General features: G+C 37.9%; 1 protein-coding gene across 1 annotated transcript; it reads right to left on the bottom strand.

The window, feature by feature from the left end:
- Nucleotides 1-8,297: 8,297 nt before the first annotated feature.
- EEF1E1 (eukaryotic translation elongation factor 1 epsilon 1) lies at nt 8,298-25,188 on the bottom strand. The gene is made up of 4 exons (XM_032182875.1): nt 25,070-25,188; nt 23,016-23,216; nt 15,374-15,469; nt 8,298-8,934 (listed from the first exon to the last, which is right to left on the bottom strand). The coding sequence occupies exons 1-4, from the start codon at nt 25,148-25,150 to the stop codon at nt 8,794-8,796; spliced, it is 519 nt and encodes a 172-aa protein (XP_032038766.1). The 5' UTR covers nt 25,151-25,188; the 3' UTR covers nt 8,298-8,793.
- Between the last annotated feature and the right edge of the window lie 332 nt (nt 25,189-25,520).

The following is a 25,520-nucleotide window of genomic DNA, read 5'->3' as shown; positions in this document are numbered from 1 at the left end:
CCGCTGCCATGGCAACCGCGGGGCCTGCCCCAGGATGAAGCTGCTGGGCCGGGCCGAAGGGGGGCGCCTGGTGGGGGGGGGGCGCGAATCTCCTTGGCAGTCCTGCTCTCCTCTGGCACCCCGCGCTGTTCCGGAAACTAAATAAAAATAAAAATAAAAATAATTAAAAAACCAAACACCAATCAAACGAAAACAACCCACCACCACCACAAGGTGCAGTTGCTAGTTTTAATAGATGAGGCCTGAATTCACATAAATCAGTTTGCTTCCGAAAAATCATTAGTCGTGGTTTATGAAAATTAAGACAAGTAGTCTACTTCATAAACAAAGGAAAAAATGACTTAAAGTCCCTTCGTGTTCCTTTTACCCATCAGGAAATGTTCTGTATACTTCCCACCCTTACAAGTTATTAACTTTACAATATATTAACCACAATTTTTCTTGTTATCCTTTCTGTTTTGTACTATATATACACAATAACACTTAGAACAGCATGTTTCTTTCCAATAGCATGATCCAATATCCTTAGGTCATTGCACCTATAGTGTTAATTGCATCTATACTTATTTTATTTTTCTGCCCATCAACCTATCCTGTCCAGGTCCCTCTGCAGGGCCTTCCTACCCTGTGGCAGGTTGATACTTCCCCCGAACTTGGTATCATCTGCAAACTAACTGAGGGTGCACTCAATTCCCTCATCCAATAAAGATATTAAGGAGGATGGGTCCCAACACTGGCCCCCGGGGAACACCCCTGGTGACAGGTCACCAGCTGGATTTCACCCCATTCACCACCACTCTCTGGGCCCGGCTGTTCAGCCGGTTTTTAACCCAGCAGAGTGTACCTGTCCAAACCATGGGCTGCCAGCTTCTCCAGGAGAATGCTGCGGGAGACCGTGTCAAAGGCCTTGCTGAAGTCTAGGTAGACTACGTCAACAGGCTTTCCCCTCATCCCCACGCAGGTCACCTGGTCATAGAAGGAGATGAGGTTGGTCAGGCAGTACGTGCCTTTCATGAACGCATGCTGGCTGGGTCTGATCCCCCGGTGGTCTCACATACGTTGTGTGATTGCATTCAAGACAACCTGTTCCATCACCTTTCCTGGCACTGAGGTCAGGCTGACAGGCCTGTAGTTCCTCGGGTCCTCCCTATGACCCTTCTTATAGATGGGCATCACATTAGCAAGTCTTCAGTCATCCGGCATCTCTCCAGATGACCACAACCACTGATAGATGATGGAAAGAGGCCTGGCAATTACATCCACCAACTTCCTCAGCACCCTTGGGTGGATCTCATCTGGCCCTATGGACTTGTGGCAGTCCAGGTGGAGCAGCAGGACTCTGACTATTTCCACCTGAGCTTTGGAGGGGTTTTTCTGCTCCTCATCCCAGACTTCCAGGTCAGGAAGCTGAGTACCCCGAGGATATGTGGTCTGGCTAGTAAAGGCAGGTGCAAAGAAAGCATTAAGAACCTCAGCCTTTTCCTTATCCTCTGTAGTCATGTTCCCAACCATGTTCAGTAATGAATGGAGATTCTCTTTGGACCTCCTCTTGCCATTAGTATACTTATAAAAACATTTTTTTTTGTTTTGTTATGAAAGTAGAACTGGACCACGAATTCTGCTAAAGCAGCTGCCACCTATGACATTCAGACTTGGAGTACCTGAAAGGAGGCAGTTTAGCTGGCACAGTTACTATTTTTTAGTAGAAAACAGAAAGTTTTTTGTTGCTTTTAGAATTTACTTTTGTCCACATTCTATTCTGCCTAGCATTTGTAAGTAGGAACAATTGTCTGAGTGAGAAAAATTAGGACTTCTTTCATGTATGAAATCATTACATGAAACAAACAAACAAACAAAAAATCCCATTACTCAATCCTGTATCCCATCATCAAAGCTCAGAAATTGCTCACTGAAAAAAAAAAATAAAAAAAAAAATACATAGAATCTTCCAAAATCAGTCTTGAAACTGAGTGAACTAGAATCATTCTCTCCCCAAAAATCTGTTATCCACTATGGGTAAAATCTTCTTATATAATAAAATGAATCTTACAGTGGGAGGTGTTGAATACTTCAACTAAAGTTATAATTAAATTCAGCATATATAAACTAAAATACTTTCTTACTCCTTCACTGTTGCATAGTCTGTAAATATTACATGTTAAATAGACAATAATTAGCAGAGATAAGAATCATTAAAACAAAATTCTGTTCCCTTTCACATACTTTTTTTTTTTTTTTTTTTTTTTTGTTCCCAAAGTAACCATCTCGCAATCTATAGATTAGTATTTAGATTTTTCCACTTCGATGTTAAGCACTTCAGTACTTGACAACCACCAATAAATTACATTAGTGCTCACATTTTAAAAATATCTGTAGGACATTCCAGATGGCTTAATGATCACCGACGATTAGGGGTAGAATCATTCAGATGTTGATTTTATCCCTGTCCAGCCTATCTGCAGTCCTCCCCAAGGGCTAGTCTGTCCCTCAGACTAGTTACTTAACCCTCCAAGCCAAATGCTATTTTTTAAAATTTGCTACGGAGGAAATACTTAGCTAAGGGGATTTGTAACTGCTACATTTGTAGGAAAGACTCTTTTTTTACATCATGTATAATGTCAAGTTCAGAATTACAGGACTGCTACAAAGGCAAATCCTGTGAGAGACAAATGCCTCAGTTTCTAGGTCTACTGTCCTGAAACTATTTTTCCTCTTTGTTTGAATAGTGCTTTCTGTTTGTTTGTTTTTAAGAATATGCTTTATTTGCTGCACTTATGCCTTTTTTTTTTCCCTTCCCTTGCTTACTCTTACTGCCATCAAGCTTATTCTCAAAACATATTTTAAAAAATTAAGGAGGACTTAAAAGAGGCAATGACTATGAAAAGACAATACTTGTGGAGCTCCTAACCTGTCAGTTTGCAGGAAGTAGTCATCAAGACACAAAAATATGGAAATATCTATGGCTTGGAGCATGAAAATCAACATATGCAGTCATCATGTGTTTTTTGGAAGATAGGCTAAACAAACTCTGTCACTTCTGCCTTGCACTAGAACCCGCTTTCTCTTTTAGGGATCACCATGCCATTTCCTATTAGTGTTAGCAGTGCTCCAAATTGCAAAATCTTTAGATTAACGTGCCGAATCCTGTCATTTTTCCCACAGGCTGTCTGGCGATGATAATCCACTAAAGGATTGTTTCATCCGAGTGGCGGTGTCCAAGTCAAACGCTGGCAACAGGCAGGGAAACCCAAACCTGTTGAGGCAGACTTCTGCTGAGATGCGAGGAATTGGAGCGACAGCCCGCAGGGGCGGGAGGCGGGGGACACACTCTGCCTGAGCAGAGCAAGTCCATGGGCTGTGCCTGTGATGGAAGACCGCGACCGTGATCGTGATAGCTGGAAGTTTGTGGGGCCGTGATGCTGATCCTGGTCAGAGCAGGCCTGGGGCTGCGCTCTTTGGAGCGGTGCCTTGTCAGATTAGCCACACGGCTACTGTATGTGATGCTCAACCTGGACAGACAGGCCTGCCAGGCAGAAACTGCTCAGGCAGATGATGCTGGGGAGGACAAAAATTATCCACCGCAAGACTAAGAAGACAGATGACACCCAGCAGGAACAGCGAGCCAAATCTGCAGAATCCACAATACAGCTGGCTAGCCCTAGGCTACCTGCCTCTTTGAAGTGGAAGAGACATCACCGACGAGCTGTCAAATTAGATCACCAGCCTGGAAATGCTGAAAGAGATTTAGTTCTTCCAACAGAGGATGGAAAGTTTAATAGACGAAAATCTTCCTAAAAGGGCCAAGGTAACGTGGGAGGGGAATGGGGAATCCTTAACATGCAACAACAATGAAAAATTACTAGCCTCCCTCCTGCCTGCACAAGGAAAGATGAGGTTGGCTGCGTTACACGGCAGCAGGAATTACTGTAGTCACTACCAGCACAGGAAATAAGGGCGATGCCTGCAGGAACGTGCATACAGCAGCAACAAGTAACCATTTCTACAAAATCAAATTCCCTCCCAAATCTGTGATATCTCTATATGTCACCCTAGAGCTGGGGTCTAAAGTACTATAAATCTAATATTCAAACTATTCAAGACACGCAGCAGAGGGATACAAAGACCCAGTCTGACTCTAAAAGCTTGGTGCAATAGAGGCACATGATGGCAAATCCCCCTGCATTTCTTTTGCAATAATATTCATGGATAAAAAGCATGAGGAATGCAGCTCGGTTTCAATAAATCAAGAACAAAAATTAAGATTACCAAGTGCATAAGCATGTGCTCAGGTGTATGGTTAAAATGAAACCTGGTGTTTCCATTAGGAATAGCAGCAGCACAATCTAATTATAGATTCAAAGAAGAAATATCATACTTTGGGGGAAAATATTAAAGGTAGTAATCCATTAAACAGCTCCATCACTGCAATCATACATTGAAGTTAAGGACCATGAAATACACCAAAGATTAAAAGAAAAGATGAAATAGAAAGCCAAAAGTAAAAAAAGCCACCCATAAGCCTAAAGATCCCCCCTCAATTTCAACTCAAGGATTTTTGTTGTTGTATTGCTAAATAGGTTTTGTACACATGTATAATTATAAAATCAATTTATAGTCATACCGAGGAAATTTACTTGGAGAAAAATCATGATAATCTCTCTATTGCCTGCTTCAGCATTCCTGTTGCAGACAAACCACAGAGATGCAAACAGATGATGCTAAACAACAGTGTATAAACTGGGTCTGTAAATACAAGAATTTACACTGGATTCCGTGATAATAATTTTATAGGTTTATCTATTCCTTATTTCTTTCAGCTAATGCCTTTGCAAGTACCTCATCCCACTCTTTTCCAAAGCCACAGCAATGAGGAACAATTTTGATCATCTATTGCTTTTTAACCCAATTGTAATTCTGTGCAAGAGCTGCCCCTAGAGACTTCTGCAGCCAAACTGAACTCCGACATCTCACTTGAAAGTGAAGTTACTCATCCAAAGACAGCTAAAAATCATCAGCACATTTCTAATATATTCACACTTGAACATGTTTCAACCTGGCTTGTCAGCAAGTGGTGGTCATCTTGGGATGAAAGGGAGAAAGACAAGACAAAGAGCTAAGTGTAAGGTTTCACTGAACACTTACAATTATCATATTTATTTCACTGTTGAATTCTTCTTGCTGCTGAAAGGTTGTCATGCAGTACTATCTCACCATATGGCAACAACCTCAAGTCCTAGAGGCACATACTTAAAAGACCATAACATGTCAGGCCCCCTGAATAAATTAGATAGAACGATTATGCAAAATAATAATACTGCCATGATGAGATACATTAACAAATGAGAGTGTCATTGCTCATGAAATGCCATGAAAATAAATTCCACACATCACCGTGGCCATCATCATCATCAAACTGTGAAGCAACAAAAGTAAAACATCACAGTATTTACTGTGCCCTTCAGCAACTGAAATTTTCTGAAAGAACGGTTTGCAAGTGAAGAAAGTCACTTTTTACTAATATCCAGTGGAAGTATGTAGCGGGTTTACGTGTCAAGGTTTTAGTAGCAGGGGGCCTTCGGGATAGCTTCTGTGACAAGAATCTGGAAGCTTGCCCCACATTTGGTAAGGGACCCACTGCTGATCAGAGCCAAGCCAATAAGCAACATTGTTTTGCACCTCTGTGAGAGCATATTTAAGACAGGCATAAAAAAGAAAAAAGACTGACCACAACCCCCATTCCCCCATGCTGCTCAGGGGGAGGAGGTGGAAGAGAGCAAATGGGGAAGGTGCTTTTATTTATTTATTTTTTTTTAAACTTTGTTTCTCACTTCTCTAACTTGTTAGTAATAGGCAATAGATCTTACTATCTCCCTATGCTGAGTCTGTTTTGCCCATCACAATAACTGTTGAGAAATCACCCCATCCTTATCTCAACCCTTAGCTCTTTTCATCATATTTTCTCCCCATTCCTCTTTGAGGAGGGCATGGTTGTGAGTGGAGCTCAGCCACGCACCTGAGTAAAACCACCACAGTCCTTTTTGGAGCCCAACGTGGGGATCGAGGAACTGGAGATAAGGATGAGAGTTGAGATAAGGGGCAAAAAATGTACTGGATTTTTTTTTTTTTTTTTTTTTTTTATTAATGTAACACTTGTGAAGAATTCAAGGAAGTTGTAATTGTGAGGAATATGTTTCATGTTAGTGTGGTGAAGGGATGAGTAAATTGCAAGTGTGTGTGTAAATTGTCTACCTTGTTGGTGTTGTGATGTTATGCTTATTTTGGTGTGGGGAATTTTTTTCCTTTTGGTGTAAGTGAAGTTTGTGAAGATTGTGATGACTGTAAAGTAAGAATATATTGTGATTGTTCTTAAATATGTTTTTCACAGAGGTGAGGAGTGGTGGTTGTGGTGGAGCTTGGCCACCCACCCGAGTAAAACCACCAAAGCACAGTAAACAGAAAATACAGAAACAGAAAACTGAGTTTTTTGTTTTTAAAACAAATAGCAGGATATTTACCCATGTACTTTTAGAACAGATAACCAGCATTAATTTGACAGATCTGAAATACAGTCTCTCATCTGTAAATAATACGAAGTTCCACCTTTAAAAATGTACGTCACATCTCAGGCTGAGGTACATTTTTATTGATTTTTCATTTAAAAAAATATATTTACTTGTCCTTACTGATCAAAAGGTATTAAACAAAGTGGAAGCATGAAAAAACATAAATAATTATCATCTGGTTTTCCTAGTCTTCTCTCAGAAGCAAAGGCTCAATTCATCCTTCTTTGCTTTTAACCCTCTCCAAAATTTTGTCCCCTACATAAAGCGTACAAGTTAACGATATGGCAATGACCAAATGCCTTTTAGATGGTATAGAGTTAAATTTCAGTAATCACTTCTAAACTTTTCATGTTACTTGATCCCCCCCCTCCCCCAAATTCCCCCCCTCCCCCAAATCAATCAATTCTTCTATTCTAAACCAGAGAAAATAAAACTGGCACAAGAGGCTAGGGGATACTGCAGTCACAGCATGTAGCTACCCTGAGAAATCTTAACACTTGGAAACAGCTGTTTGGGATAAAACAAAAACAAAAAGCCACCTCATTCTCTATATACCATCTCCACAAAACTTATCCAAGAAGATGACAGTATTGCTTTCAGTTGTAAGTTGGTAACAAAAAAAAAAAGGGCAAGCTCACAATAGTTTGAACGAACTGGGAATCAATGGCAAAAGTAATGACAGTAAAAACCTGAAGACCTCAGGCAGTAAACAGTAAAAAGATGAGCACATGAAACTTCTAATAACTGCACCTTGTTCCAGTGTACATGTCCGCACAATCCTCAGACAAATCTTAAGTTTTCAGTGAGATCTTCATAATTAAGTATAGAAGGCCTGCTTCTAAATAACAAGGGACAAAAGTATCTATCAGCAGAAACTGTAGAAGCTGAGAATTAAGCTTCCTAGAAAATTATAACCTTTTCAAACCAAGTTAGATGTATATATATATATTTTTAATCAATGTAAAACATTCCTAAAAGTAACACTATGTGCCTGTAAACCCTTTTTATAAAGTCATGTATATATAGAAAATACCTATAAGAGAGCCTGAAATTGTTCAGGTTAAGCTTACTGGTGACTTGTGCAACTTCCTTTTGTCCTCATCTATTAGGATATATTCATCTTGCCTCATTAACTACTTATTTCTTAAAACCTTGAATAATTCAGGTATCTCTCTACCTTACTGTGTGTAGCACACAAAAGAATGTACAACAGACTGCATGCTAGACTCACAGAAGGTGTTTGCTGAACACTGTCATAGAAACTAACATACAAGTTTATTGATTAAATACTTTTGTATTTTTTCAGTGCTTTAAAGGAAATGTTAACTGATTTTTGGAAAACGTAGTTACCCAATCCAAATACACATCTTAGAGCATTGTTACCATTTTGAAATTCATTACAAAAAAAAGACCATGGTTCTAGGGTGAAGTGACTTCTGAAGTGTTTGATTCAGCAATAGTGTCCTTGGTTTTATAATAAACTTCTGCAAATTGAATTCACCACTCATTACCTTGCATGTTTTTCCCCCACCTCTTTCTTTTTAGAATCTTGTAATTTTACTTACATGGAAATAGCGTAAGAAGCAAGACATGCAGAATCTTTGAAATAAAATGCTTCTAGGGTCTAAGCAGAGCTCCATAACATCATAAAATGAAGTAAAAAGTCAAATAAGATTTTGCATGCCTTTTTTTTTTTTTTTAAATAAACTAAAAAGTTTCACAGCCAATTACGACTACAGTTTCAAAATAATTTATTCAGTCACTTAAATACTTTGTAACATTTGCATGTTCCCTTTTTCACATCCTTGGCACACAATATAGCTCTTAACTTTTACAAAACTGGTGTAAACATTCACGGAAAATAAAATGGAAAAGGGGGACATATGCATAAATTCAATAAATAGGAGTGAAAAATCAAAGGAAAGTAAGTAGTTTGTTCCTTTAAAGGCCATGCAATTACAGTTGAATGTTTAATTGAAAAAACATTTTTTTTTAAAAATAGTGAATTAAAACTCAATTTCCATCTTTCTGCCATTGTTCCATTTAATCAGATACATGATACAATTCTGGAACCAGTTCAAATTCTTGAACAAGCAATAGTGATTCAATGCAAGTATTACTTGAGGCATTGCCAGTTTTGGTTCATATATAGAAGGTTACAAACCAGTATTTTCACGTTAGTGGTTTTGGATATAACCTCTAGACTCCCAACATGACATTAAAATTTTCCTTAATGAGCATTAGTATATAATCTGTTCTTGATAAAGATGACATTAGATAGCTGTTGTCGGACACCTGGATAATGTTGAATGTGGCTGAACCAGCGAGACACATTGAGGTATTTCTCTTTTTCTTGCACTGTGAGGTCCACCTGCATGGTGAAGAACACAAGGTTGCGTTATTAGTATCATAATATGTGGAAAGGCAAATTAGAAGTGTATAGTTTTACAGCCAATTTCAACTGACAGAGTTCTTACAGAGCAATAGAATGTCTTTAATACCTTAATTTCACAACCTAAATTATACATGCATTTTTCATGTATTCAAATGAACAGATCTGGAGGGTGGAATATACATTTGTATATTATACTTGGGGGTGGGAAGAACAGTTGTTAGCATGCTTTAACACTTATCTACTCATGGTTAGCATATAGTGTCAAAATACAGGGAAGAGTTCCTCATTACGCACAAGTCTTACACACTCCTCTAATCCAGCAGGAAGTCTTGCTTCACAGGCAAAGTGTAACGTATATTAAAAGTGCAAGAATACATTTTTTCAGGCCATTTCAGACTGGTTAGTAAAACTGTTTTCCATTTTGATCAATAGTCATACAACAGTTACCTAGCCATAAGAGCACCCAGGGAGAAGCTTCCAACTGTTATATACCTACTGCAACAGCTCCAGTCTACCTCTACTTTTACCAAAGGACTAGATCAGATAGAGTTATCTATAATTACATGTTAGCTATACCTTTCAGTCTTCTACATTGAAGTCACCAAGACCCTTAAATATTTTCAATGAAGTCTTTTTATAACTTCAGTCTCTTTCAAGTCAGCAGTAGAAGAACTACCTCCATTCTGTATCACCTTTATTACCTCTCCCTGATAACCAGTTCTAGGTCTTCATTCCTCTGGAATGAAGTTAATGTCTAAATTGATACAATAACCTGCTTCCTCATGTTAACCTACAACAAAAACTAATTAGAAATAGGGTAAGCCTCCAAACAAACTACTAAAACTATCAAGAAAAAAAACATCATCTTAATGTGAACTACTCTATCTCATCTCCCTAATATTTAACCCATGCAGTGTAGGACTCATCCCTCTTCAGTCAGCCATCAAGCTTCACTGATTCACTTTGACAACACCTGCAGTAAACAAAAAGGGGGCACACCTGTAGAGGATAGTCTTAGCAGACAAATCTTAGCTAGACACGCCTCCTTTTTTCATGCTTAGACCACTACAACTAAACAAGGTTAATCCCCTCCTCAATAGCTAAACAGATAGCATACTCCTTGTGCCTTGTTCTACAAGCACCAGATTTCATGGATAATGCAGGCTCATTGCCAATTTCATCATGGGCACAGTACAGCTGGAAACAAGTATGTTCGAATAGACTTTAAATTACAAGAAAAACTATGAGTCCATTTAACTCAGCTGTAGGAATTAAAAGACAGTGTTCAAAACTAAGCCTCATGGTGAATTTTGCCATGTGACAAACCAGCCTTTTGGATTTTAAGAGTTGACTATAACATCCACTGTTTCCCCTTCCTATTCTCTCACACAGGCCAGCAATTGGCTTAGAATTAGAAAGCTTTAAACATGTAGAGTTAAAAATCTAAGCAAAAAAAACCACACTGTAAGGATATATACTACATTGAACTGGCTAGAGAAACAAAAAGTTTTGAAGAATTACAGGAAAGAATTCTAAATCAATGTCATGTAATTTTCTGTTCTCTGAGAGTAAAGCTGTATTAACAGCAAAGAACACAGTAACTGCAGCAAAAAAAACTAAGAAGTGGGGGATATTTCAGCTGCTCTTCCTACAGAACACACTTGCCAGAACATAAGCATACTCCTGCACACACTTCCACAAAACACCTGCAGTTTTAAACTGTTATGTACCCCAATTCAGGCAGTATGAGAAAAGCTGTTGCATCCTTCTACATCTCATGCCAGCAGCAAGACACTGTTCCTACAGCTGTATATAGTCCAATCAAAGTGTACAGCCAAATCAATTAAAGCACAGACATTTTTGCAGAGGTCTAAACTTAACATGCCTAACCTGCATTACTCAAGTGGAAAAAAAAATTAGTAATAAGAGAAACTCCAGAGTTTTGAGGCATTACAAGCAAAAGGAAGTAGAAGCTATTAAAACGTAACACTTTTTTTTTTTTTTTTTTTTTTAAATTAAGATATTTCATAAACTGCCTGAGGTTCTTCAGACACTAATACAAGACAGAAAAAACATGCAGCACCATTTACAGGAAGATGCTTTTGATCACATGTAGTTTGTTATAATTAATGGCAGTTTGAAGTTGGTGCTTGTAAGTGGCTCTACAGCTTCATACCATAGTATGTAAAGAACAACATACACCCTAAAGGCTATCTATGATTAATACTCTTCCCCATTTTCAGTAAAGTATGAGCAGGTACTAAAAATACTGTGACTAACTTCAGTGATTATTCTACACTGACAGAATTACAATACCCTTTTCCCCCAACATCTTTACTGGGTAAGTGCTTGAACTGAATCCTGAACTGAACTTCATATTTTGCAGCAGATACTGTTTCCTCTCCCTGTAATTTTATATTGATAATTCTCATTTTAATCTTTTAAAGTTACAATTACAGTTAATTTTAATTACAATTAAATTACAATTTGCAGTCTCAAAAATACATTTCTCTGAAGTAAATCAAAAATAAGGTTTGGAAAATAAGTCCTTCTCCATTCTGTTAGCATAGTGGAAAAACATCTGAAGGGCAAAATAGACAATACTCTAATAATAAAACCCTTTTTTGTACTCCAGGCAGAACAGGCAAGATATTTTTGCTTATTTACATAATGTACTCTATCAGTGAAATATATTAAAAAGCACTCTGTGGCATGCTCTACTTTTTACTCAGAACATAACTCTTAGGTTAATTGTTTAGAGATCACTTCCATGGCATTTTTACAACATTTTGTTAGATGGGTATTTTCTATTCTTCCTCATTAAATTAGACAATTCCCCCAAGTTAAGGAAGGCTGCTATTCTACTGATAAAATAATTATTTGCCATTAAAGCAATTATTTCAATAGCAAAGAAGCAGACACTCAATTTGATTTTTTTTTTTTTTTTTAATTATGAAAAAGAGCCTTAACTCTCCACCACACAGCTCATGAAAGATAACAAAGGTGGTCATCGCACAGTGCAACCAGAAGAGTTTCTACAAGGGCTATAAATACACAAGCTTTAATTATATTTGCTTTCAGTAGCACTGGGAACACAGGCATAAATTCCCATGCCTATACCCTACATGTACATGGGAAGTCTAAAAAATACCTGTGCATGTCTAAAGCTCTTCAGCATCAAGAGAAGAACAGATATCATTTCACTTTTTAATTTAGCTTTTACATATAAGAAAAATATAAAATTTAGACTGAGATTTCTATTTGTAGATATACACTTCACCTGTAAGTTATTTTCCAGTGCTTATTAAAGAAATTTTAAACTCAAACATAAACTTCAGACTACTACTATAGTTCTGCCAACATTTACGAAGTATAAAGTCAGATCAACCTTTGTATTGATTATTTCTCTTAATTATTTTCAAATATCACTTCATTAGTTTAGTTCTATTTGTGAATAAGAATATAGGGAAAATTAAAAAAAAAAATAGTTCTGATATGAAAACAGGTTCCTTACCACAAAGGAATTTAATGCTTACTGATTGCCTGAGTTATCCTCAAGCAACGCTTCCAAATTCATGTTTTCTCTGTAATCCATGCTTTAACCTAGCAGAACTTCATTGTTCATCAAAACCATTTACGTATGTATTTAAGCAATCAAAATGTCAAAAGGCAACAATATTTATACTAGATGCACGGGGACCCAGAATTACATATGACAGTGTAAGTCACACCAACTTGAAAAAGCCCATTTAGACGGCCAGCATCAAGCATTACATATTTGGGATGTTTGTGATCTACACTGTGAGGCAGAACTACGTACATAATTTAGTTACTGCCTCATCATTATAAGTGTGTATTTCTAATTAATAGACTGAAAATTTTTCCTACAACCCTGGCACAAAACCTCAAATGCTACCTCTGAATACCCTCACTTATTAAAATACTAATTCTTTTGCCACAGTATGGGTTTTTAAATATTTATCACTATTATGCTTACTAAGATAACGATAAGAGAAAGGAAGAACGAATGAAAAGCATTCAACTGTAAAATAAAGAGTTACTATTGGTCTATCTGAATTACAGTTTGACTACTGAACAGTGAAGAATCAGGTTCCAGAATTCCACCTGGATGGTGGTGTGCGCGCGCGCGCAAAGTAGAGGTGGGGAGGAATACAAAAGTTTATCACACATTAACACCAATGAAGGAAGGTGAAACCAAAGGTGAAGCAGCAAGCAGTAAGAGCATGCGATCTTAAAAACTTTTCAAGTTCATCAGAAAGTCTGTAAACTTTTAGCAATACTTGGCTCATTCAGGACAATCATGGTACATCACTAGTATTTACAGTATTCTATTAATGATGTCTGCATTAGTATGTTAGTTGTTAGCCCATCAAAAGCATAGATTAATCCCGAAGGCCATTATCAGTACTATTTTCAGATTCATTTTCTAGATAGCAACTGTGGATCCCCTTCTCCCATCCTCTCTACTTTTACTCTTGAAGGGTTACAGGAAGAAAACCTTACTGACATTTTGCACATTTTTCAGGCTTATCTGAAACAGTGGTGGATATGACAAACTGCTTTTCTGGACTGCATCACATTAGAGGATAGAGCAGCTTTCCCTCCTGCCTAATGCTTGGGGCAGAGAAGCAACTCAAAGTACTCTGTTCTCATTACTGGAGGAAAAAAAAAATCTCACTACAAGATCTTACCTCTATAATTAAATATCAACATTAACAATTTCTGAAACCTTAAACATATGTAATTCTTAACTAGCAGTTTCTAGATTTTCTTCTGTTTAGTATAGCAACTCCATTATTTGCCCTTTATACCTTTCTGAGTCAGAAAATTATCTTCTGCCAAAATCAAGCATTTCAGAAACAGATGTTGTACTATAAACTTGTCCCAAGTAATGTCTAGATGGTTGCAGGCACCCAGGAGCACTAAGTCATTTGTTTTTACCATCTGTTCTATTTCCCAAAGCAACAACTTGTATCTTTTCTTCTTGATTAGGTGGTCTACTCTAGAGCAAACTAAATATAAAATATGCTTGAGTTCCCCCTGCTTAATTTAAAAAAAAAAGTCTCATTTGAACTTCTATTGTCTCACAGTACATAGACATACTGAAAAAAAAAATGTTTATATGTATGTTTTCATAAAATGAGTGAAAGGTAACTCATTTGACATTCCAGTCAACACATCTATCCCTTACAAGGAAAACATGATTTAAGTATAACATCTCAACATAATTAATTATAAGTGATTTTAATATGTTTTTAAAAACCCGAAATGAAGCTTTATTTTCCTCTCCTCTGCTTGCACTATCTTATTTGAACATTTATTCCTCGACAGTCAAGAGATACACAAGATCTCTCTCATTCTTAGTAATATTTCATTACCTGATCTCTTGCCCCTCCTCTTCATATTCCCTTTTGAAGCACAAGTCCTCTTGTACTCTTCTCCTAGTACTCTGCTTTTAATTGCATAAACTAACAGTTCAACCAGCTGACTGAATTCACAGATCAGATGCAGGCATTCAATCAGAGGCATTTTTTCTTCTTTTTTCCCTGCCATTTTCTGACGGCAAACTCAGTGATTTCATCCTCCCCCAAGATTCCAGCAGACAATTTGGTTTGGTTTGTTTAGAAATACTCACTCCAAAGAATGAATGCTCATTCACAACCATGTTCCAGCCACCCAAATACAAATAACTGCTATTGCTTCATTTTCAAATTACCTCTTGGGGTTCAAAATTGATGTGTGGTGATCTATAAGCACTCTGCAGTAAACCCTGAGCTACGTATGAAGAATCTCAACATCATTTCTATTCAGTACAACCTTTTTTTCCCCTTAAGCACCAGCCTTCACATGTTATTTTGATATTCTGTATGTTATCAAGCCTTATCACTAAACCTTGAAACAAGAATGACATGTCATTATAGCTGACACTTATATGCATTTATGCTTCAGGAACTTTATTTATGGGCAACTTTTATAGTAGCACTTCTGTTCTAACAATTTTAGCATTTCCAGTTCTGACACATTCTTTGAGTTTCATTTATCTATCTCCCCCTGTAGTGCTGTAAGCAGTCACGTTTCAAACTTGAATAGGTAAGCTCTAGAAACAGAGGGACAGGTATAATCCTGATGTTACTGTCCATACAGGAAACTGAAGTACCCTGAGTACTACAGATAATACACTTATTTTCACAGATTCATAGCTAAACATTAAAAAGGTAAAACATACACTTACAGGCAAGTTATATACAAAGTTCCTTGTAAGAAATCTCACTTTTTTTTTTTTGTCCTGCAATTGTCATTGATCCAGTAGTTTAAATTCTACAGCAATAAAATGCACTTAAGATAAATATATTATGGTAGCTCTATGCATAAAAGTAATGCAAATAGCACTTACCATGACGTGATGCAATCCATAGTACATCAAAATATCTGCTAAGGTAAAACTGTTTCCTGCAAGGTAGACTTTATCTTCGAGGTGTGTGTTAAGATCCTAAAAAGGAAAAAAGTCATTATACTGCTGTAATACCGACTTCGTAAGACAAAACATTAAGGCAATTGTTAAAAATAATTGAGACCTTCCTCTGGAGACCAGGTATTTAAATAAGTGCCACCTTTAATTTAGCTAAACTCAGTAAAGGAGAAAAACACTAAGAGAAAAGTTTCTAAAAGCATCAAGATAATAACTTCAGTCATTGTCCCTTGACAGCAAGATTTCAACAAAATTTAAGTGTTTGTCTCTAAACAAAATGCAAGACAGTTTGTTGCTGTCCCACAATTTCCCATCATTCACCTATTTACTGACATCCACTCAAGTTTTTGTAAATACAAGTATTATTTGTTTTACATACGTAGCTGACCCCACAGAAATACTTTCCTGACTTCAAGTTACTCAAAAAAACGCAAGAACCTTGCATTTTTTTGACTAGTGCATATGAGTCATAAAAGCATCAGTGTCTCAAGAAGTTCTCAAACTGCAAATGTGTAAGAAGCAAGAGAAACACAAAGGGATAATGGCATAGGAGATAAACATGCTTAACTCATGCCTGAAAAACTCATACGCATCAACTGGTACCATTTGACACCTGCTTTTATTAATGTTGAAATCATTGCTAGCGAATCTTAATGACTGATACAGTCAACTCAGTCACTACACAAGATCATATGAAGGAGCACTGTTTCAGCACTCTAATATCATCTGTCTCAACAACTCCGTATCAGATGGTATAAGGATGGGTGGTAGAAGACTTCCATTTGGGTTCAATGAATAAGTATTTCAAGTCTGTATTACTGAAGACTTTTCATATGTAGTTTTTCTCTGCAGGAAAACAGAAGGCAGAGACTCACTCACTGTTGGTCAACTGTATCACTCCTGAGAACAGAGGTATTGCTTACGGATAGGTGTCACTTCCTTTCCTCCACACCTTACCTGCTCCTCATATAAGTCAAACACCTTTGTGCCCCCTATTTCCCTCTAAAGAGGAAAATGTAACAGCAAGCAAAATTTGCTTTAACCCTAACGGTAAACTACAGCATAAACAAGCTCTAGTTTTATGATATTCTTTCCTGAAGCATAGGAAAAAGTATCCTAGCTTTTCCTTGAAGGTAGAAATTCCCAGCTAATATTCCTCTATTGGTTTGGAAAAACAAAAAAAACAAAACCACCACCAAATACCCACGAAAAACGAACAAGCTTAGAGTAAGTTTCTTCTCAGAGTACTCCTGTCAGTTTTCTTAGGCCCTTTATTCCGTTCTGGAAACTGGTAAACAGCTTAAACATGATGTTTTTCAAAATGTCCCTAAAATAACAGTCTCAATTACAGCACATTTCATTTTAACAGAACTCTTTATTAAAAAAAAAAAAAAAAGGGTAAAAGGGTAGGGCAAGGAAAAGGGGTTTATTCATTAATGAACAATTATAAAATAATTTAGACTACAGTGTACTGCAATTTCTGTGGTTCTATAATTCTACTGCCTCAAATAGACGTATTCTACAGTTAATATGTAAAAAAATAAAACTCTGACCTTGCATTTCAACGTGGCAAGTTTGCCTCCTTTATGCCACCTTACAATTTTCTTTGACAATAACTCCATGACAGGACTCCCATTCTTCTCTAAGACTGAAACATCCTAATGTCTGCTTTGGTTTTCTTTTATTAGAGCAAATCAGGGAAAAATATTAACACCTGCACATTTAAGACTCTAAGGTCATCTGCCCCTGGCTACGCAGCTTTTTCCTTTACACTTGCTTGCTGCTTTCTTTATATTAGTTAGGTCTCAAATTACTTTAAACACGTAACTACAGTTCTGGGGGATTTTATTTACAGAACACAAAGGCAAATACATTGATAAAAAGAAACTTTCACAAAAGAAAATCTGTAAGTCAATATACTAGGAAGAAATCATAAACCCCTTCTGACACAAGTTCTCTAACTAGCATTTTACTTGGATTCATTGGAAATAACACTTTATTGTGAAAAGTAATGCTGCTGAAATTTTGCTCCTCTGCCATGACCTTATTTCATATTCTTGGCTATACAATTAAGCTTTTTACTTTATAAACATCCTGTTAACTATGACCGTGTAAATTGATGCAGTTATTTCACTGTTAAAATCCAGAATTTTGGCCAAAGAAGTTATAGCATGTTGATTCTTAGTTTATATATCTTCAAGAGTTAGGCTAATTTGTACATGGAACTATTGGTTTGCATAGCTCATAGTTCAGGATGGGTTAACACCATCACAACACCTGCACAGCATATTTGCAGCCTCAAAATATTTATCACTAAGAACAAATTCAAGTCTTAAGGCAAAGTAAGCTATTACAGTTTGAACATTTATTATAGCTCACCAAATATTATCAAGTCAGTTAACTGAACAAATGGAGTTTGACAAACATAATGGAGTCTTGGATAAATGAGCATTAATTTGCAATTCTGTTTTTGAATCTATACATTACTCCCATAAAGGAAGAATAGGAAGATACTCTAATTTCATACTACAAAAGTCAAGCTAATTCAAAAGCATCACACTAGTTTTTTTCCACGTGCATTAGAACACGTAGTAGGTCTTGCTTCATGGCTCATACTTCTCATACACTGTTATACTATTAGCTAATAGCCAACTATGGTAAAATTCCTGGAAATGAAGCTTTCTTAACTGACCACACTATTAAACTGGAACAGTCTTTCTGTCATGGAGAGATTACTGAAAATTTGAATACAATACTATATTCAAATTTCTAGGACATCCTGAAGATTCAGGTCTGTTAGCTGTTATTTTTATCACCGCCTTTCGTGTACTTAACGTCACTACTTAGACTGATTACGTACCTACAATTTAGTATTAAATAACTGACAGTCCTTAAGACATAACTGCAGTTTGCTGTAATAATATGCACTGAATGACTGCAGCAATTCAAATTCCATTTTGGGGTAGGTGAATAGGGGAGAGAAGCAAGGTGTTGTTACTTATGTACTAAATGAAAGATTTCAATTTGCTTGTTTTATGAATAGATGTGATGTATAGCCCTTATCTACAGCAAAAGCTCAACACATCCCGTCAACAGGACACTTACCCTCCCAGAGTTGGGTAATATAGGTATGTAGTACAATTGTCTGCAATCTAATTCATCTGTTTTCTTTTTTTCATCATCTAATTCATCTAACTCATCTGTTAAGACACCACAAGTTGAGACACTACCCATCACTGTAGCTCAGATAAGTAAGTCTATTCTTACAACACCTCCATAGCTTACAATGCATCTAATCATCCCCTAATTGTGTTCTGGATATTCTGTCCCTAAGAATGCACTGCTGGTGCACACACTTCCTTTACATACAAAACCACGTGCTTTCAGTCAGCAATATTCACAAGGTTATTTCCACTCTAACTGCCTTCTAACAGCACGCAAAAGCAAAGAGCCTTAGAAAGCCCAGGAAAGCCTTGGGCAATACAAAACCCAAGATGAAGATTCTGCAGCCATATCCAAGAAAGGCATAACCTCATGGCTAGCATATAGCCTTATTTTTAATTATAATGTAAGACCCTTATTTAACTGAAAATATGAGCTAAACCTGTTCTGGAGAAATATTACACTAATCATATTAGACTTCATGTGAAGGACAGAGGAAAAACAGCTCTACCAAAAACTGTTGCTCAAATAATCAAGTGCAATCTTTTACGCCTGTCAGCATGCAACAATATCCTGGTGCTCTTAGAAAAGGGAAGAGTGAAAATAGACACAATGTTTAAAGAACACTGGATGTACAAGCTTGCCGAAGTGGTTAGACATTCCATTTAGAAGTCGGTTGAAAAACAGCATACAAGAACTGTGGATTAACTCTATGGACAGAGAACTGAATGGATTAGCCTACTTTAACAGTGGTGAAAACACTAATTTTTCAAACAAGCATTTTAAACAATAACTGAAGCTATTTTATTTAGGTCTCTAATTGAACTTGATTATTAGAGCCAGATAGCACAGGAAATTGGGACAGAATTGGCCATAGTCATGGAATATTTTTGTAAGAGATACTGCAAGTAGTATGCAGATCTTCTTGGTTAAATAATCCTTCAGAACACTGCCATTTCTGTGGAAGCTTTTCTGTGAAATCTAGTACAAGCTCCCAGTAATATTTTGGATAGAAGATATTTTAGAACCCTCAACATCTGAATACCTAAAACTAACAAAGCAGAGACATTCAAATCTACTGAATGGATTTCATTAATATTCAAGTAGAAATTTGGTGGCATGAGAATACATCAAAGGTTCTCAGTTCCTCCCGAGAGGTGCACAAATCCTACAAGGTATCAAGAACAACAACTCAATGATTTAGAGACACCCACCTCCCTGCCTTCCATGTAACTTCCATTTCCCACTAACCAAGCATCACTCAGTTGGCCAAAAGCAAAGGAAAGACTGCCTCACCCTGTGAAAAAGAAAGTTCATGTAATACACTGGCCATTATGTAATCACCACTACTGACATTTATTATTCCTACATTACTCCTATATGCCAAGGGACAGTCTAGAGGCATTAATCCTGTTTCTTTTTTTTTTTTTTCCAGCACAGGAACTCAAATAAGAAGTGGACAAAAATTTGAGAATACTTTTGCTGACAGGTTCAGAACCATATGGGATTTTCTGAGTAAATAAAAAAAATCCTTGTTAATATGGTCTGACTACCTGACAATTGTCTTTGTGCCAGGTAACAGCTTTAGTCAACACACCAGAAAGAAATTTTCTTAAGGCCAACAACAACTAAAAAAAAAAAACAAAAAAAAAACCAACAAAACAAAAAACTTTCCAGTTCAAATGAACAGACATTAACCTAGCTATTATCCAATGTTCTTCAGAAACAGATCACCTCATTTAAGGGTTAAGTAGAGGCAGCCTGACGTTTATAGCAGAAGCAACTGAACTGTTTTTGGCACAGCTTATTATAAATTGTGGCTCTAGGCTGCAACCGTCCCAAGACTGCCATTGTGTATTCCAGACACGTTGTAAAACTACAATCTCAGACTTGCCTCCCTATTTTAGTGCTCTCCCCTGCCCCTGTCTCCTTTCTTCCCCCTCCTCATACTCCCATTTGGCATAGTATACTTTAATGGTAGGCTGCCTCTTTTTCTGATTAATGATGGTGGCAAGAGAACAAATTAAAAAAAATTTAATTGCTACACTATGAAATTATTAATGCTGGAACAATTCCACAGCAGTCCTGCATAAAGATAAACTCTGGCTGTTTGGTGTCTGCTAAAAAAAAGTCTGTAGGAAAATTTTAAAGTGGTATTTAGGATACATTATACTGACTGCCTAAATATATATAACTTCAGGGAAAAGTCTCTTTCTCAGTAAGGAAGTTTTGTTTGGAAACAATTTATTTATGTATTTGTATTTCAGTTCTTATCTAGCACTCCTAAGGCTAACACTGAAAAAGATACAACTTAGATATATAGAGATATAAGGTTAACACTGAAAAGATAGAAGCACAAAGCCATCACACCTCTGTGCCTGGCATTCCTACCCAAATGCAGTTCTACAAATGCTTGCAACATAGCAGGTATCATCACTTAGGACATTCAGAGCAGATATTTTATCATAAGATGACAAATTTGCTTTTTGTTTTTATATGATGAAGTGGCCAAAAAAAGATAAATAAAAGTTAGTAATTCCAATGCAGTCTTCTCATGGTTTGGGACTAAACAGAAGGTGGTTTGTCTAAAACTAAGAAAAGCAACTGGAATTATATATCTGCCATACATTAAAAAAAAAAAAAAAAAAAAAAAAAAAGGTTTACACCAGGACAGGTACCTAGCTGACCAGCAACTGACTAGAATAACCAGAAGTTGAAGTGATTCGCTTTAATGGATTTCTTCCCTGGCCTTTCTTTTATTTTTATTTAACTTATTACAAGGATTTGCATTTTGTCAATTCGTTTGTTTGGAAGACACCAAACAGATTAGGAAGGTAAATTGCTTCCTATGCAATCAACAGTTCTACACAGTTGGTCTGCCTTCTATCAAATTAGCGAGAAAAATACATTAAGCTTGAAAGGGGTCTCTGAGGGCCATCTAGTCGTATCTCCTGTTCAAAGTACAGCTAAACTAGAACTTAAATCCTGATTAGTCTATGCCTACTTCAGCCGAATTCTTAAAAGTCTCAAAGGACAGACAGAACTCTGGAGAGGTGTTTGTACAGTAACCCTGACCATAAGTGTTTTGATAGTATCTACACTCAGAAGATAAAACCAATGATGTCACAAAAAGAAGCAATGCAAACAAGCTCACACTTAACCAGCAGAAGATATTCCATAGATAAAATGAGATCAAGATACATCACAGATAATCTAAGTGAAAGAAATGGTTCTTTCGGGTGTTCACCATATCTGCCTTTTTACAGATCAATGAGGCTTGTCAGTTTGAGAACAACAGATTACTGGCAAGATTTTGCTTTGCACCATTTTAAGATCAAGATTTCCCTTGAATTTAACGAACCTAAGCATGTCTTGCCTGCTGCTTCAGCAGTCTTTGGCTTGCTGAAATAAATTCTGTATGACACAGACTTACTGCTCCTAACAAAAATCAGAAATATTAAGACACCACTATCCACAAGTGTAGTTAATCTTTCTAATACCTTGCAGCTCAAAGCTATTTCCCAGCATAGGCTAATTAGTAGTATAGAGCATTTCGTATATTCTAAAGCTGATATGTTTTAAAATTAGAAAAAAAAACTTAATTGACTGAATTTCACTGCTGCTTCATACACACTTAATAAAACATAGCTCTTAGTACTTAGCAGTGTACAGCAATTTCTCTCCTCAAACTTTGTTCCCAAAAGATTGCAAAAATAATAATTATAAGTCATAAGGAGCAAGAAGGAAAACAGAGCAAGTTTTTCCCCCCCCCCCATCTACTCACTGCCATCTGGCTACTCAAATAATGGGGTGACCCTTGAGATTTTTTCTGCCTCCACCTATCTCAGGCAGAGAAGCTTCAGACTACAAGAAAAATTGAGTGGAATGGACTGAAGCCTCCACATGAAGTAGCTCAATGTGAAGTGCAGTTTTGCAGGAGTTACCTTATAATTTCATTTTTTACTATTTCACATATCACAACGTCACAACAACATCCATAATTACCAAACCAGGAAAAAGAGCTCTTAAATTAGTGCAGAATTATCTCTAAATGCAACACAACTTGTTTGTAAGTGGGGTTTCATGAAATATTTAGAAGCTGGTATCTTACAAGGCTAAAGAGAGACTAAGCTATTGAATAATCTCTACACTATCTGGAATGTTCTAAGTAGTTCACAGCATTACAGCCACAGAATATGGTAAGAGTTCAGCTTCACGTATTTTAGAATGTCTTCTCTCCCGTTTTCTTTTTTTTTTTTTTTTTGTTAATCAACAAAAGGCAGCTGGCAAGTCTTCAGCATTTTCCCACTTTTATTAATTGCTTCTTTTTACACACATTAGTGCTGTAATCCTCAAGGTCTAACCACTCCAAAATTCACTGCCAAGTTAATTAAGTACTGCTTACCTTTAGAATTGTTCTAGTATCTTCCTTACTAGAACATCTATCTACTCGAGTGACTCTGTATTCCAACCACTGCTGAACAACAGCCTTCTCCTCTGCAGTGCTTCCAAGCAGTTGTTCTTTCTTAGCCTGTTTGACCAAGTGGGCAGCTATGGTAATTAATCCTGTCAGACCAGGACCATTGTTCGTCTGCAGAACAGGAATCTAGAAGAGAAAAACAATAATATTGTAACTCATTGAAAATGTATTCTATGTGACTAACTATTGTTTCTTTACGGCCGTTCAAAAGGACCTTTAAAGAAAGACCAGAATTTAGAAATATTAACGCTAAAGGTAGTAATATCAATAGGAAAGTAATTGGGTTCTATTTTTACTCTTTGTGGTGGTTTACTTTCAGTTTTTACTGGAGACATATTTAATGTGCCTGTGGACAAAACAAGACACCTATTTTTCAGGGCACCTTCAGCACAAAATAATCCACTTACGCTAATCTTAGCAAGACGTAGTACTGTTTGTTCTGACCCTGGCAGAAGGCCTATTAACTAACTTTCAACTAATTTTTCAGATTCAGATCTCTGACTGAAGGTTATAAAGCCAGTAGCATCCAGTTTCAGTCACAGCAGCCAGATTTACTGAAATGCTTATTCATACTTACTGTTCTATTGCCAAATACCAAGACAGAAGTTATTTGTTCACCCACAGCAGGGGAGGACAACATATCATACGCCTCTAGTTTCAATCACATCTTTGTTAGTGACGCTACTATGTTAAAGATTTTAATGCAATTTAATTGTTAGAATAAAAGGCATATTCTTGCATGCATTTTTGAAGTGTTTAAATTTAAATGCTGAAGTTAAAGATACCTGTTATCATAAACACTGATTAAGATTTGAAAAAGACATCTCTTGTATTTTACAAAGAAACATAAACGTGAGTTAGATACACAGAGTTTCTGAAGGCAACATAGTAAGTTAAGTAACATATTAAACTTAAGAGAACATCAAAACAAGTTGACTTTGGAACTGGATCCTTGCTACTGTATCACAAATATTGCTCCAAAGAGGAAAAAAACACAACAATGAACCAAATTGCATAGAATTGACTGAACAGACCACACAGACTTTTGGGGTATAAAAGAGAATACTAGTAAACAAGTCAGTTTGTCTTAAGAAATTACTTCAGAAGATACACGAAATAATAGAACAAGTACTGCAAGCCTTTTTGAGTGGGAAAGGAAACAGAGCCACTATGGGTCACAAATGAAATGAACCTCACTGCAGCAGCCTAAAACCCATTCAGCCATTTATGGCATCAAATGACCAAACAAGACACCGTCTACCTTCAGATGTGATTAACATGCAATGCAAACTTGAAGCACAGTATTTATTTTGCATTTTTATGCAAAGTCCTTGACTGTTCTGTTTTTCCACTGAAGTCAGAAAAACCATGGACAGATTTCATGACCCACTTCTTCAGACTTACACTTTACAACAAAAGCATTAAAACACCAGCTGGACTGTTACATGTTTATGGAAGCTTATTATATTTGAAACCAAAGAATGCTTACAAGAAAAGAGGAAACACACAAAAGCATAAATGAACAGCAATGCTTCTGTGATTCATCACAGAGAGGGAGCAATGTGAAAGCTGCTACACGTTTGTGACTCCCCCAGCCCCACGTTATTTGTCGCGTTTGCCTTTTATATCACACAAGGCAATGCTTCCCTATGAGCTTCAGAAACATCCAGCCAGCTACCTCAAGAAGGCATTTAACAGCAACAGCTCTTTGCCGCAGCTGCATTTCTAACGTGAAGAGCTGACCGTCCGCCCAAGCACGCACACAGCCGCGCTGCCTGCAGGCAGGGCGCTGCAGCAAGGCCAAGCCCATTCCCAGCCGCCACCCCCCTGACGGGCGGGCGGAGGGGGAGCGGCAGGGGGCCGGCAGCGCGGCCCTGCGCCTGCGGGGCACGAAGCGAGCGGGGGAGGAGGCCGAGCCGCCCGGGGAAGGGCCGCGGCCGGGCTGCCGTGGCGCGGGGACCCCCGCCGGCTCCCTTCACCTGCCGCTCCCCCTGCGCGCCGTACTTGGTCCCGTTCCGCAGGCCCAGCGTCCCCTCCAGCAGCGACAGCTCCGCCGCCATCTTCCCTCGCAACCGCCGCCGCCAACACCCGGCGAGCACGTTGGGCGGCGGGGCGCCGCACCCCCTCAGCAACCGGCGCCGCTATTGGGCTGCGGGAGAACGGCTAGCCAATCAGGCGCTCGGCTCAGCCCGCGCACACGCAGGGATGCTCCGGCCTGCGGATGTCCTTCGGCTTGCGGAGGGCGCCTGCGCAGAGGAGGCTCTCCCCTCACTTGGTGTTCTGCGCATGGGCGCGCCGGCCGGCGTGACGGAGCGCCGGCCCCCTCCCCCGCCCCCGAGCAAGGCGGCGGTTCCCTCCTGTCGGCATCGCGCCTTGTCCCATCCGTTGCTGCAGGAGCGGCGTTGCCCATCGCAATCAATCAATCAATCA

The sequence above is a fragment of the Aythya fuligula genome, chromosome 2, assembly GCF_009819795.1.
Source record: "Aythya fuligula isolate bAytFul2 chromosome 2, bAytFul2.pri, whole genome shotgun sequence".
Lineage (NCBI taxonomy): Eukaryota > Metazoa > Chordata > Aves > Anseriformes > Anatidae > Aythya > Aythya fuligula.
This window is presented reverse-complemented; position numbering and strand designations above follow the sequence as displayed.